This window comes from Xenia sp. Carnegie-2017, unplaced genomic scaffold, assembly GCF_021976095.1.
Source record: "Xenia sp. Carnegie-2017 unplaced genomic scaffold, XeniaSp_v1 HiC_scaffold_16, whole genome shotgun sequence".
In the NCBI taxonomy this organism is placed as follows: domain Eukaryota; kingdom Metazoa; phylum Cnidaria; class Anthozoa; order Malacalcyonacea; family Xeniidae; genus Xenia; species Xenia sp. Carnegie-2017.
Genome location: NW_025813469.1, coordinates 3,302,849 through 3,317,863, shown reverse-complemented (window position 1 = coordinate 3,317,863; position 15,015 = coordinate 3,302,849). Strand labels below are relative to the sequence as shown.

The following is a 15,015-nucleotide window of genomic DNA, read 5'->3' as shown; positions in this document are numbered from 1 at the left end:
CCAAAAATCAATTTGCTGCATCCAGTGCAGAAGGCAATCAGTGAGCTATGATCAAAGCTTTCTTGAGGAACATTCCGCTTAAAGTAAGAAAGCAGCAGTACATTTTAGTTTCAACAGTAAAAATTTATTTCATGGAAATAAGCTCCTTATTGATTGACAATAAACATATTTCACTTATTCTATTCAACGAATACATTATCCCTCGATTCATCAAAACGTTTTTGAAAACAGCCTTCCGTTTCTGAGTCTAATGATTGACACTAGCCTGTTTTCAAATGTTTTGCAGACGCAGACCCTAGTAAATATTATCGCATGAATACCGTGCTGAAATTGAGAATAAAGATCTCAGTATTGCACTTCACTCTCATTGACTTATAACTAGGAAAAAACTTACAAACTCGTTGCCCCAAATTAAAAAACGTTTTCGTAATGCTTAGACGAGAGGTAGTTAAATTTGCAAAGACTTGAATTTTCTCTCCAATATTTTTCATCACAAAATTAGAAGACAACTTAGCCACTTTCAGTGTAGAGAGCAAGCAGGAGCTCCGTTGGAATAAAGACGATGATGTTAGGACTTTCTTGAGGAACAATACACGTAAAGTAAGTATGCAAGCAATGCGTTTCAGCTTTAACAGTAAACATTCATTTCATCTTTCCCTGAATAAGCTTTCTGACGATTGCTGATAAACATATTTACCTTATTTTATAAATAACCTAATGCTTCTTATGCTCTGTTTGATGACTTTATTATTCTATTTATTAAAACTTTTTGGGAAGCAGCCATCACTCTCTGAGTCTCCCTTTACATTATTTACCTGTTTCACATTTTATGCAAACTATGTAAGTTGATATGCATGCATTTTCTTGCAAAAATACAAATAATTTTAGTGTAAGTTCTCAATATTGTTTATTTCACAATGTGTAACGTCGTGAATATTGCAGTGATTTCGTGGATAGTGTTTAAAGCAGGATGAAAACTATTGGCTGCTGACAAGTCATAACTTTCTTAAATTGAGTTATCATTTGACTTCTTTTAGATTTGCACATCTGATGACATTCCAACGTTTCGTCAAACTCCTCCATCTCCTTTACCACATTCTGCAGGTAAAAGAATAAAAAAATTTCTAAAACTTGTGACAAGAAAAACACAACAGTTATATAGTAGAAAGCCATTTTGGAAAAATGAAGCACATACGCAACTTCACTGTTTTACTGCTTTTTGATCACCTATTCCAACACCTCAGAATCAGTCTCCCGAAAGAAGATCAATCCTTTAAATATTGGTAAAAGAAGTCCTCTGCTGGGCAATGTAAGTGAAGTGAAACATATAGTGCGTGTTAATGTCTACGTTTCAATTTAAAGAAAAAGAAAATTCCAGCATTGCGCTGAAAAGTTGAAAACCTCCAAATCTAAAACAAGCTGCTTGTCGCCACTTGATAGTATTGTTGAAAAAACGTTGAAGCCTGTAAAAAACAAACGAAAGTTGGTCAGGCCCGCAGATTGGAATCTCTTTCCTCATATTTCTCCATCATGAGGTCAGAGGACAAATATTGTGTCTCCAATGCAAGAGAAGCAGCAAGCACCGCTATCCAAACTTTGTTAAATGAATCATGTACAATTTTCAGTCAAAGTAAACCACCTACATATGAAGAGACTTTGATTAAAATTTGGTATATATTGTTATTGCTAAAGATTTTTGTCCCGAATGAAGTCTCATCCTTGTATTATCGAGCTTTGTAAACACATATTTATGAAAAAAATTGGCCTTTCTTAATCAATTTGATAATTTAATGTAAGAAAATGCATATTTTTTAAAAGAAGAAGATAAGACTGTGAAGGAATTCATGAAGTCTGTGTAAAGATCACATTGACTTTATTCAACGCCTTAATGTCTTGGAAGAATTATTGAAGATATATCTTGGGCTGACCAGCCTTACTTTGACGGAAAGGATCAAAAAATTAGCTTCGAAGGGTCTAGGGAAGATGTTGTAAATGCTGAACAACAGTATAAAACTTTCTTAAGAAGATTGCGGTTGTTGCTCTTCGTCTTTGTCAAGAAATAATGACATTTTTGACAAAAAAAGCAGGGTTGAACTTTTTTGAAAGTTTTCTATCTCAAGAAAATATTGTGGCCGTGCCATTTGTAGAGTCTGAATCTATTATAAAGGTGGTAGTGCAATCAGAAGATTTTGACGCAGTGATAAAATGTTTAGAAAATAACATTCTGAGGAAAGACATATCATTGCTACTAGACGACATGCATATTTGGAATTCGAGATGGTTTGAAATACTCTAGGCAATCAAATTGGAAGAGATAATCAAATATCATAGAAATCATGCATCTATGAAAGAGAGCATTGTTCTTTATGGTGCTGCACCTCTCGTTGAATAATATGGCAAGGATGTCAGAAGTTTTCTTAATAGATTTCAAGATGCATTTTTCCTCGTTTACAGTGCTGTTGAACTGGTGGGCACTTGGGGGTGAACCCTCTTCTACCTTTGAAATGGGTAATTTGAAAAGGGCACTATTGACAAAAACATCAAGAGAGCCCCCATCTGATAAATTTAGTTCTACAGAACTGCTCGTTGATATTGATGATAAAACATCACGCTTTAAGAAAGAAAGACTAAAGAAAGAATTTGAGAATATTGAAGTTTCACTTAAAGAAGAGCATGTTAAGATAGAAATAATTTAGGATCACTAAGATACACTGGCACAAAACAAGGAATTGATGAGGCAAACACTCGCGTGATGAAGTTGAAGAAGGAAATAAAGACGAAAGCAAAATCTTTATTTTCTGTCGGAGTCCTTGAGTTATTTATTAACGAGCATGGTCTATGAACTTAAAAGGTATTGAAATTGAAACAAATGTCAAAATTGACATAACGGATAGCTACCAAGAAAACCATGAGGATGGCAGTATTCCAAAAAATATTGTAGAGCCTTATGATGAATGTAATTTCACGACGAAAGAATCTTTAAAGGTTTCTGGAAATATGGTAACCTGGTCAATGAATGTGTAAGTTCAATATTACGTCTTCATCATACTTTACAACTTGACAAGTGTTTCAGTGAAAACTTTTATAAATGGTGGTCTGCCCGCAAATTTCATCCTGTTATGTAAACATTAAGGCGGGTTGCACGAAGCCTGATAGCGTTATCCATTGGATAGCAATTTTTTTAAAACTTTTATAAAACCTTTTCAAAAGCAAAAGATATAAGATTTGAACTGAGCAATCACTGAAAAAAAATATTGTTTCGAAGTTTACAAAATTTCTTTGTCGTAAGAAAATTATAAACACTTTTTTACAAGTTTGAAAATTTTCGCTATGAATAACGTTATCCAAGCTTCGTGCAACCGGCTCCAGATGATTAACATTATTTACTTTTTTATACATCTATTATGTTTACAGTGATTGAACCCAGAAAATATACATAACGTGACAAAATTTGCAGGATGGCTACACAACTGCTTGCCACAATGAAACATTTACCCATTTTTTTTAACGTAAATACTGAAGTTTTTTGAGAAAATGTATTGAAACTGCTTTTGTGGAAAGCATTATTTAGTAATTTTAAATTGTTTCTGCATAGATATCGAGAAATTCCAATGTAAAATTTTGTGTAATAAACACTTTATTAGTCTTTTCTAAAATAAAGAAGAGCACATTCAAATTTAGTGTAAATCAGGGTCGGATCAATGCTCAGTTGACAGGAAGAGTGCAAATTTTCCATCGCGGATGCATCTTTATCTTAGCTTAAGTCACAAAGGCTATTGTGAATTTTTAGAAATGAACAAATCTTGCGAAACGAAACTACCAACTCATTTGCAGAATAGTAACAACTGAAAATCGTTGAAAACAAGCATCAGCAAACGTCAATACTGGATTCATCCAATTAATAAACGACGTGATCGTCTCGAACTATTTAACAACTTGATTAACGAATTACGAGTCGAACAATGTATATAGACACATAAAATACTTGCAAAGGACGACGACAAATTTCGACTACATTTTGGATTTAATTAGACCTCACATCACTTAAGTTGGCACACATCTTAGAAAGTCTAATACCCCTGATTTATCAAAATCTCTTGCCACTCCGCTATGTTTGAGTACAAAGTCTGATATTAATTAGCCAATATTATGCGTTTTCGTTAACGAAATGGTCAAAAGTTCAACTTTTCTAATATGCAGAATGGCACAAAGTTTTTATCGTGTAATAACAACGTCAAAAGACGAACGTTTTCAATATTTTTATCATTTATGGAGGGAGCCGGAAATATGTTGTATTTGGATTGCAAATCAAGTCAAACATTCTAACGCAAGGTGCTATGTTATTACATGATACATGATTGAAAATTTGCAAAGGCACATACAAGCACTAATACCCTGTTACTACCTTTTTGAAAAGTTATTATTTATTTTTTGTTAATGAATGCGCGTTAAGTGATATATTTCAATTTTAATATTTCAATTTTCTTGGGAGAGTGCTAATAAATATTTGGGGGGAGTGTATACACACCCTGCACCCCCAAAAAAATCCACCACTGGTGTGAACTACAAAGATTAAAAACCATAAACCTTTTGAATCATCTCTGAGACATTCTTTAAGACTATTGAATACTTTGCACACTTACGTCTATTGAATACTTTCCTCACAGGCTGATATTTTGGTCAACTCAGCTCTCTCAGATCTGAGCCAGCAAACAATGCTTGGACAAGCATTAAGTAACGTTGCTGGATTTTCATATATCGCTGAGTGTCGTCAAATTCCTCATGTTAACCAATGGAATATAGCTACGACAAAAAAGGGGGAAATCTTTCATGCATCTACGTCATTCATGCTGTTTGTTGTGATTGGAAGACTGAAGGAAAGTTTAAAGAAGTAAAGCCTGGGCCATACTATCGTTTATATTGACGAAAACGAAAACGAAACGAAAATTCGTGCACGAAATGCATGCCAGACACGACAAAAAATTACAAGCATGTTTGCAAAGCCAAAACGTTTTTGGCAAATAAGCAAGCGGCATTTTTGACAGATTAGAAAAAATGGCAATCTCTAAAAGAAAAAGACTACTTCTTCTTAAGAAAAAGTTAGTGCTTTTAAAGTTGAAAACAAGCAACAGCAAACGTCGATACTTGATTCATCCAATTAATAAACGACATGATCGTCTTGGACTATTTAACAACTTGTCAAAACGCCTTACACCTATTGGAAATCTAAAATTTTAATTTTTGTGAGAAAAAACTTCACATTGTTTCTTTCTTTTCAGTTGTTACGTGGACTTTTGTGGAAAGTTCTTAAGGAATGCAACCGTCTTGATGCTAAATCTGTAGCAATGCCGTTATTGGGAACTGGGAAACATAATTTTCCCAAAATTATTATTTTACGTCTAATGAAAGAAGAGTTCGAAAGATTTAGTTCTATATTTCAACAAAGTTCATTGAAAGAAATCAAATTGGTGATATGTGATCCGGTTAAGAGAAGACAAAAGAACTTGACCGGTATGTTGAACTTAGAGTATAAAATTTATCAAATTATTCACAATGTAATCAATATTTTTTAGATCAGTTATAATTTTCTCAATATTTAGACGCTATTTCATCCAATGAAAACGGACGCTCTGTTCTTTTTTTGCTTGGCTGTGGCGAAGAATCCATAACTTTTCAAATTTTTGGCCTTTCTGATGGACAAATCCCCGCTGTTTTACAAAAAATTGACAAGTTTATCAATCAAACTATTATAAAGAAGAAATTACACAGTGAAAACCTTTACGATGTCATCCTAAAAAATAAGGATGAAATAAAACAGATTGCAACTGATGCTCGCTTAAGAATGAAATGTGAGGATGAATAGACTATTTCTTTAATAGGTTTGCACAACAAAGTTAATAAAACAAGCATAGTTCTCAAAGAGCTCATTAACAAGTTTATTGAAGAAGAGAAAAGACTCAAACAACTGAAATACTTGTCAGAAAATGTTCAATGGAATTACTATGATGTACATAATAACTTTATCCACTGTAGTGAATAGATAAGCAAAGTACTCGAGATTTCTCATGTGAATGGTATACAAACAATGGATTTACTATACCCAGGAGGACAATTGCTTGAATTCAAAGTGGATCTCTCACAAATAACAGCTACCAATACTAAAAAGGGCGAAGTAAAGATATTTTTACGGAAGATTATTGGCTTAAATCCTAGTTTTTACTTTTTATTATTGATAGGTGATTAAATGTGATATCCTAAAACAGATCATCTTGGAAAATTTTTTTGAGAAAACTTGATATCGTATGAATGTTTTATGCAGTGCGGTGTTTGAAATTAAATGAAGATATGATCTTCGCACTTTGCTGGACAATTTAAGCAATCGTCTCAGGACCTGAAAAAATCAGGTGACTCAACGGGATTCGAACCCATGACTTCTACGGTGCCGGTGCAGTGCTCTGACCAACTGAGCTATGAAGTCACACAGTGGTGAGCAGGTCAATATTGTTGGGCTCATGTTTTCTCGTGAAAGGAATGTCGTATGAATGTTTTATGCAGTGCGGTGTTTGAAATTAAATGAAGATATGATCTTCGCACTTTGCTGGACAATTTAAGCAATCGTCTCAGGACCTGAAAAAATCAGGTGACTCAACGGGATCCGAACCCATGAGACGATTGCTTTCTCGACTGAGACGCTGTCTCGTCAGTAAATATCTAACCACAAAAAATTTGGTAAATAATAAACTTGACATGGTTGCTTTTATTATGATTAGCTTGTAAATGATTCATTGGTCCCTCCTCCATATTAGAATGCTCTCAATCAAAATCCCCAACCCTGATAAATAAACAATAATTTCAGCAAAAGAAAAGAATATGATTACATAGGTATAAAACTAAAAACTGTACATCAATACCCTCCGAATACTCCACACAGTCAAAGTGTTTGGTTTTTAGAAGATCTGCATTACATAGCTAAAATACTACAGAAATCATAAAAATGTCTTTGTTTGTTCTTCCCATTTTTTACCAAACTCACCGAAATGCTTGTAGAATAATCATCATAGCTATTAAGACGAGTGAGGGGCGTTATAATCTGCAGAAAGCAATTATTATCATGCTGACGACGACACTGAGACGAGCAATCTCGAGTAGCAAAGTTTCGACCACCTAACAACTACAGCCATTAATTTGGAATGGGAAGTTGTCAATCAAAGCTCTTGAATTACTTTTGACGATCAAGGTGAGTAAAAAATAAAGGTTTAAAAATAGAGAATAATTTCGAAAAATTGTTGTCGAGACTTCATTAAGTAATCTGACATTGAATACAACGACAAAAAGCCAGGATGGTGAACTTTCACCGAATCAATCAGAACTGTTCGATCACGATGAATCTAAGTTAACACAGAAGAAAAGGCAAATTTCAGCAAAATGCCAATGGAAATGTGAGTAATGAATGAAATGTTGAGTAGTCCTCAAAATTAGCAAGAACCCATAAAATGGTTATTAGCCAATCATAAATTAGTATCTTGGCATGATATCTCAATCCTCGATGCTGTCTTCCACACCTTGATGCGTCCAATCTTTTGAACGCCAAACACCACCAATGGTGGTGTTACTTGACTAACTTGATGAGGAAAGGGGGGGATGGTGCAGCATCTCTGATTTTACTGATATGCACGTGATTGAGTCTGTTTATATTACAATATTTACCTTTATTTGTCTGGGTCGGTCATTTAATATCTTACATTACATTTAGATTTAAAACAGAAAGAATAGAAATTTTCTGTCATGATCATGCCAGAAGATTAATGGTCATCAAATTTTTTACAAGTGAATGTAATTGACTTTGAAGAGAAAATTCTTCGAGGAGCAACTTTTATTTCAATAACTATCTCTACAACATGTTAATAAAAATGATATGTAACTAAGCAAACTTAGATTTATAGTTTCTGTGGCTTCAATCAAACTTGAAGAGTAAATTACAGTGAAAAGTAAAAAATGCCTGTAGTGCAAAGTACAATCGATCAATAATAAATAAGTACAAAATGTTAAAGACTGGTTGTTTTCTTTTTAAATGAAAAAGCTCTTGAGATTGTTCCAGAGGCATCGCCAGGTTATTCGAGATGGGTGGGGGTTGGCATACCCTTATAAAAATTGTAAACTTAAGTACTAAAACGCAACTTCCCTTGATTTCAGAAAAGTTTTGTGATAAAATGAAAGACATGAGTTGGCAAATTAAGTTAAAAGATAGAGAAACTTTTTATAGTTGGCTAATCTAAGTATTCAACTCAATCTTATCTGCAGTGTCACTTTTTATGCAAATGTAAACGAAATGTTTAAGTTATTCATCCTATGATATCATTTAACTATAATGGAAATACTCAGTAGCTTATTGAAGCGTTCTGAAATTGAAATCAGTGCACACACCCTGTCATTTTTCTTTAAATTTCGAATTCTGAAAATGAAAAAATTAATCTTTTGAAAAATTGGGACAACATGTCGCCCATTTCGATCTCAGGCTACTCCCCTGAATTACTCTATTACTTATTTAATGTTATAAGATACTCAGGATAACACTGATTGTCTTGGAAAATTACAAAAATTTTTGGATTGTTCACGTCATCCACAACAGAATCATAAAGTAGACCTGGATTACTAGAATCATTTCTTGAAGGTGGTGCCTTTAGTCCCTGCATACCAGATGTGTACTTTCCAACAAGAGCTTTGGCAATGAACATCTTTGGCCGGGATCCAGCAGAACACTGGCGAAGAGAGTAATTGAGTGAGTACGATGAATCTCTTGCAAAGTATACTCCGTTGCCATACAATACTCCTGTAAATTGGATACACATATTTGGGAAAAAATCTTTCTGTATTGTGGAAAAATATTTATTTGTGCATTCTTTAGTTTGGTTTTAGCAGGCCACCATAAACTTGGAAAAACTTCAAAAATTTTCTCAGAAAAACAGTCAAAGCACTTTCAGTTTATGCTTCTCTTTCTAATTATTATAAAAAGGATTTATTACCAAAGAAACTTTTCAAAAAATTTTCAAGGTGAAACTGAAGCTATCTGGAACTCTTACCATTGATTCCTGCATAGCTTCGGCTAAAGTTATTCGAGTTTATTGCTTCAACGTTCGCTGAATTAGTGCCATGAAAAAGACGCATTTCATTCACATCTCCACGCATGGATTTTTTAAAGGTCTGGTACCGAGAATAAAGCCCAGGGTTCTGTATTCTTTGAATCTCGTAAATTTGATCAGATCTTCCTCCTCGAGCCACAAAGTAATCTTTAATCTCGATGTATTCGGACGAAGATTGTGTCAGTCCGACAACATTGACAACTTGATCGGAAGGTTGGGGGGACCAACTTGGTGGAACTGAGAAATCATAAGAAGTATAAAGTATTTGCCACTCAAATAGTTTCTAACTTACAAGGATAACAACAAAACCTCGAAAATTCATACGAGTTTCCAGGCAATAAAACGCTCAAATGTATTTTCTGTTCCTTGAAAGTGTAGAGAAGATTAAAAAAAACATGATCAAAACTCTACCTTTAATTGACAAAATTTCGTCGTTGGTTAGCTCACTAAGATGATTTTCGAGTAAACTGCTTTCTTTCCTCACTTCATTGCTCGAGCCAGTGAAAGAAATCGTTTTCTCATCCTCAAACTCCATTCTCACGTTATTCGGGACTGTCCACAATTTATCTGCGAAATGGTTTAGAACTAGATCATAGAGTTTTTCATAACTTATTTTTATTGTGGTGATATTTTCATAGACGAACTTTTCGAGATTTTGCAATGCAGAAGAAATTTCGTCATCAGAACGTCCAATAATCTTAAGCGTTATGATCTCTTTACCACAACCAAATGCAAAGGGAACATGACTCGGCTTCAAATTAGAGGAGCTGCTATCTAAATGGAAAAGTTGGTTCAAAACGCTGATTAAATATTGTTCAAACAAAGTTCCTTTTTAACACTTTCGTGACTATATTTTTTTGTTACTTTAATCTTTTTCTAACAAATCCATTTTCTTCATTTATTGTATTTATAGTCCTTATATTCTCAATAAAAACTCACTATTTGTAGACTGTCTTTGTGTTCCATCCGAATCGTATCTTATCAATCTGATTTCCTTCAGTAAAGTTTGTGGAAACGTGGAACTAAATCGTATGAATTCTTCTCTCATCATAAGCAAGACAGCGTATACAGGAAAGTTGTGTTTACCCGTTCCCATCACTGGCAACGCCACCGATTTGGCGGAACGTTGGTTGCATTCCTCGAGAATTTTTTTCAGAAGATTTCGGAACAGCTTAAATTTATAAACCATAATTTTTTAGAAATATTGTAGCATAAAGAAATGAATGTGATTTGGCTTCTTAAACAATTATTATGTGATTCAATCCTTACTTCTTCAGCGTTACCTCCTGGTGTCCAATCACAACAAACGGCATGAATGACGAATTGACAAGAAAGATTTCCTGCATTTGTTGTTGCTATATCCCCATAGGAAATGTGAGTATGGCTACCACATTCTTCGACGTATGAATTTCCGCCAATCTCATTAAATGCTTTTCCTACCATGGTTGTATGACCAAGATTTGGGAGCGCTGAGTTGACCAAAACATCAGCCTTTAATTAAAATAAGAATGGTGTTTTCATTCACTTATGAACAAAATCTATGTTTTTTTTCTTAAATAAGAAACAAAAAAAATTATAAAAACGAGCAAAACTTGCCACCCTCCCTTTATGCTTTGTTTGCCGACAAGAACATGATAATAAATAGATACAAGAATGTATAATACTCACCTTTTCTTTGGCGAGATCACCATATTTCCATGAAACCTCTAGACCTTCTTTAGTTGTAAAATTGCATACATTAAATGGTTTGACATTTTCTTCATGTTTGTCTATCACTATTGCCATGACTTTTGTCTTTTGTTTGAGAACAAGATTTAAGTATTTTTGTCCAATGTCACTTGAAAATAACTTCAAAACTCCAGGTAATGAGTATGGTATTATTTTCGTTCTTATTTCTTTTTTTAGCTTTATTATGCGTGCTTCTGCCTCTTTGATTCCTTTCTCTGTACCAGAATATTTCAGTGATCTTTCACATATTGTAATTTCAACATTCTCCTCTTCAAGTCCAGCTTCAATTGCCTCAAATTCATTCTTTAGACTTTCTTTCATGAAACGAGCGATCTCAGGCTCCTCGTCGACAGAGAGATGTTTTATCTTTTGATTACGAAAAATGATTTTAAATTCATGTTTTAAAATAATTAATGATTTCTGATTGGCTAATAGTTTTTTGTGAAAGTTGTCATGCCCATCGAAAGACGTAATAAGTTTAGGATACGACTATTTTTTCTATACTATTACGTCATTCTTGCATGAAGAATTTGTATATCACGTTGTTATGTTCTGATGAAAGATATGGTAAAAAATGCAACATAGATGGCTTATTCATACAAAGTTGCGTCACGATTTTTGAATTAAGTTTTCACTTAATACGAAAAATATATAAAGCTTAAGTTTTCTGATATGAAACTATTGAAATTATGTACCTCATAAAATTTAGTTCATCAATTTAGATTTGATAATTTTGTGTTTGTGGTTTACTGATGTAATGTTAATTTCTCTCAGAAAACCTTGGACTTACTACATTTTCGTTCAGTAAGGAATCTTGGTTATCACGGTATATTACCTTTGATTTTCGTCGACGCAATCTGTGAAAGAAACGGAAGAAACCTCTTTTCTTCGGTTGAAATTTTCTTTGTGCACTTTTTCTTTCTATAATTCTTGTTTTATACTGTGAAATTGATGATTATATACTTAACAAAATATATAAAAACCTCAGTTTTCAAATAAAATATCCAGTTGTAAGCAGGGGCGGATCTAGGATTTTTCAAACATCAGTCATAAAACGTCGAAGGCGCTCCGCACATGGGTGGTCTGAGGCATTCTCTCCCGAAAAGTTTTGAATTTCAGAGCCTTGAAAATGCCATTTTCAGCGTATTAGAGCAATACAAAATGTATTTTGTGGGCATAGTTTTTGCGTAAAAACAACACATTTTGCTTATGTTTTAAAAAAAACTGAAGTGAACAACACTTGAATGTTTTGCCAAATATTTAGGCTCATTATCATGCCAAATATATGCCTCATTAGCATGTCTAGGAGCGTAAAATTTATTAAAAATTTCTACCAAGTTGTCAGGCATAGACCCCCCTAGAGACCCCCATTCAAAGCTCTATGTAATGAGTTAAGTTAGAAATTTGGTACTACAAGTTACAGTTCATAGATTTAGAAAAGCTCAGACTTCAAACCATGCAAGCTTATTGTAACCCTTTACCCATCTCCACATCAGTGCCAGCAAATTCACTTTTTGAGAAAAAACTCAAAATTTTTTTCTGCCAAAGATTAAGCAAAAATTATCAGAGTGAAAATTTGCAATTAAGGACAGCTTAATGCCATTAATGTTTATTAAGAATTTCACTAGACTATTATCTTCTGTAAGTATATGCAAGGTGTGCTATTTAGCAATCAATAGTAGCATTGTATTTGCAAATACAAACAGAATGTGACCAAAATGTCTTTAATTATATAATTACATGAATGTTAAAATTGGTTCATGTGTCATGCATACTGGTTATGATAAATATCTTTTCATATGATCAAAGCTCGTTTAAATGTAAATCTGAAATAATTTAGTTTAGAAATTATAATGATCATCAGAAAAATTACCTAGTAATCATGAAAAATACTTTGCTGTTTTGCCAAATTTCAAGGTTTATCTGCATACACAGAAAGACGTTTTTACTTCATAGAAAATGCTTTTCATACATCAATAGCCCTTTGGAATTTATGGCAAACAATCTGGTATTAGCCGTAGATCAACACACCTTGACATCTCTACATTTCATGTATGTGAACGACTCAGGTTTAATACCATTCCAGTCAAATTGTCATAATAAAAAGCTTCATCGATCAGAAAAGACTCAAAATCACAGGTTATAGTAAACAGCTTCTCATGTACTCAATGTTAGTTTTCTCAAATCTTAAACAATGTGTAGTATAACTGTCCAATGATTGAATGATCAATGATCATAAACTGAAAAGCCCCAAACATTTGTTTATGATAAAGTAAATAATAGTATGGCGCTTTTTGGCTACAGATTTTTTGTCCATTGACATATATTTGCGGGAATCGAACGTAGGATTTCGCTGCCATATAACTGCCACGATTCCCCAAGCACTAAAGAAATCATAGCTAGAAGTGCTTCGGCAACAACAATTTTAGAAGAATCAATCTGCTTACCATACGCCATATTGACATAAATCGCATCACACACTCGCATAAATTGACTTTGATATATTACATTCATGCATACATTTCACTTGTCCTTTACTTACGATTTTGGTTGTAAATTTCTGCTGATAAAACTCAAAACAATGTTGGCTTTTTTTTTGAACATCAATGACTGAAATGTTGCTCGCGAGATCGTCTTTGCCAAGCATTTACAATTTATCCATAAATTTTTCACCTCTTGAAAAAATTCACAGTTTGGACAGCAGCATTCATGTCAATATATGTCATTTCCATAAATTCCATCTGATTGTAGTTTAGTTTCTATCATGCTTAAAAAATTACTATTATACGATCAAACATTCAATTCAGACAGTGAGCTTGACTATATTAGTTTAGTTGGATATCAGTCGAAATCGGTCAAACCAATCGCAGTAAGACAAAAATTTCAACGAACCAATTACACGATAGCAATTGGACTCCCTTATAAGTCCGGCCACCCCGCTTATTGGCCGAGATTATTCCAGATCGTCCACTGATCTGGCTATTGACCAATGGAATGGTTTAAATAAGCGTTCTTGAACTCCGGTATCGGTCAAACCAGTCGAGCCATCCCGTTTACAGTCAACCAGTTAATATAATTGTAGATATGTTTCTATTTACTGATCTGCTTACTGAAGTGGGATTTTTATAAGTTTTCATACATAAAACTGAAATTTGACGATGAAATCCAAACGATTGCAGAACGAAAATTTAATGAACAAAAAAATTGTAATCATGAAATTTGATAAACAATTTTTGAACTATAAATGTATGTCGCGTGACTGATTTGACGTACCCTAGATCCGTCACTGGTTGTAAGTAACAAGTGTTTTCGTTATGAGCTATCAAAAATATTCACAATTTCACAAAGCTATAACATTTGTAAAGTAATAACAAACATCGATATCTTACATTAGTTTCTCCTTGATGATACCGTTTGGGAATGAAACGCTGGAAAGCGCTATAAGAATAACAAACAGATCATAGGTACAAGGTTGGTGTTAAGAATTTAATAGTATACATCATATATCATACTTCCAACAATGTCCTGGTGTTTCCATTTTGTCAGTTGATATTTTTGTGATTGTGACGACTCTTTCACGAATCTAAACTCTTCCTTTACAATTTAAATTTCAACTATATTCGTTTTATTGACACTGACTATAGATTTATGTAATCATTATACACATTAACAAACTTTCAAAAATCTGTCGACATTTTCAAAGTTCATTGATCAATGACGTTCACAAACCTTTATCTCGACAAAAAATTCTAGGAATGTCTAGCTAAAATATTTTAGAGTTACGTAAATGAAAAATAGCTAACTTAGTTTCAAAATGAACGAAGTAGTAGCTTTGAAAAAAGTAGCTAAGTCAAAGTTTGTTTAAGTTCAGGCAATCAAGGCTATTGTTGCTTTATTTGGACAGTTCCTTCTTTACGAGACTTTTCCAAAATATATACCTTATAGAAAACTCTCCGGTCTATTTTCAACAAAGTTGGGCTATGAAGGGGTTGCAAATACGGCAATAATTAGTATGTATTCGTGAATACTTCATAAATTTTGATGAAAACCTTCTACATTTAAGAGAAAAGCATTTTATAAGTTTAAAGCAACACAATGACGTGCATATTTTTGACGCTTCAAACCGCAAAAGGCGATAAAATATTCG

The 15,015-nt window shown here is 33.5% G+C and overlaps 1 protein-coding gene and 1 long non-coding RNA gene across 2 annotated transcripts; one reads left to right on the top strand and one right to left on the bottom strand.

Annotated features, from left to right (window-relative positions):
- Nucleotides 1–1,087, top strand: LOC124437086. The gene is made up of 3 exons (XR_006945580.1): nucleotides 1–83; nucleotides 503–600; nucleotides 1,038–1,087. It is a non-coding gene; the product is annotated as an uncharacterized LOC124437086 (long non-coding RNA).
- Nucleotides 1,088–8,505: 7,418 nt separating this feature from the next.
- Nucleotides 8,506–14,442, bottom strand: LOC124437232 (protein mono-ADP-ribosyltransferase PARP15-like). Its single transcript, XM_046987224.1, has 9 exons — nucleotides 14,381–14,442; nucleotides 14,258–14,306; nucleotides 11,704–11,808; nucleotides 10,809–11,234; nucleotides 10,410–10,631; nucleotides 10,080–10,311; nucleotides 9,552–9,914; nucleotides 9,081–9,377; nucleotides 8,506–8,830 (listed from the first exon to the last, which is right to left on the bottom strand). Exons 1-9 carry the CDS (start codon nucleotides 14,404–14,406, stop codon nucleotides 8,538–8,540), a joined length of 2,013 nt encoding a protein of 670 aa, XP_046843180.1. The 5' UTR covers nucleotides 14,407–14,442; the 3' UTR covers nucleotides 8,506–8,537.
- Between the last annotated feature and the right edge of the window lie 573 nt (nucleotides 14,443–15,015).

What these genes read in the sequence shown, in the direction of transcription:
- LOC124437232 (XM_046987224.1), bottom strand. Translation starts at nt 14,406, where the DNA reads ATGGAAACACCAGGACATTGTTGGAA. An exon ending in ACAAAGACAGTCTACAAATA is followed by an intron (nt 9,915 to 10,079) that starts GTGAGTTTTTAT and finishes TTTTCCATTTAG; the next exon opens with ATAGCAGCTCCTCTAATTTG. An exon ending in CGAAATTTTGTCAATTAAAG is followed by an intron (nt 9,378 to 9,551) that starts GTAGAGTTTTGA and finishes ATGATTTCTCAG; the next exon opens with TTCCACCAAGTTGGTCCCCC.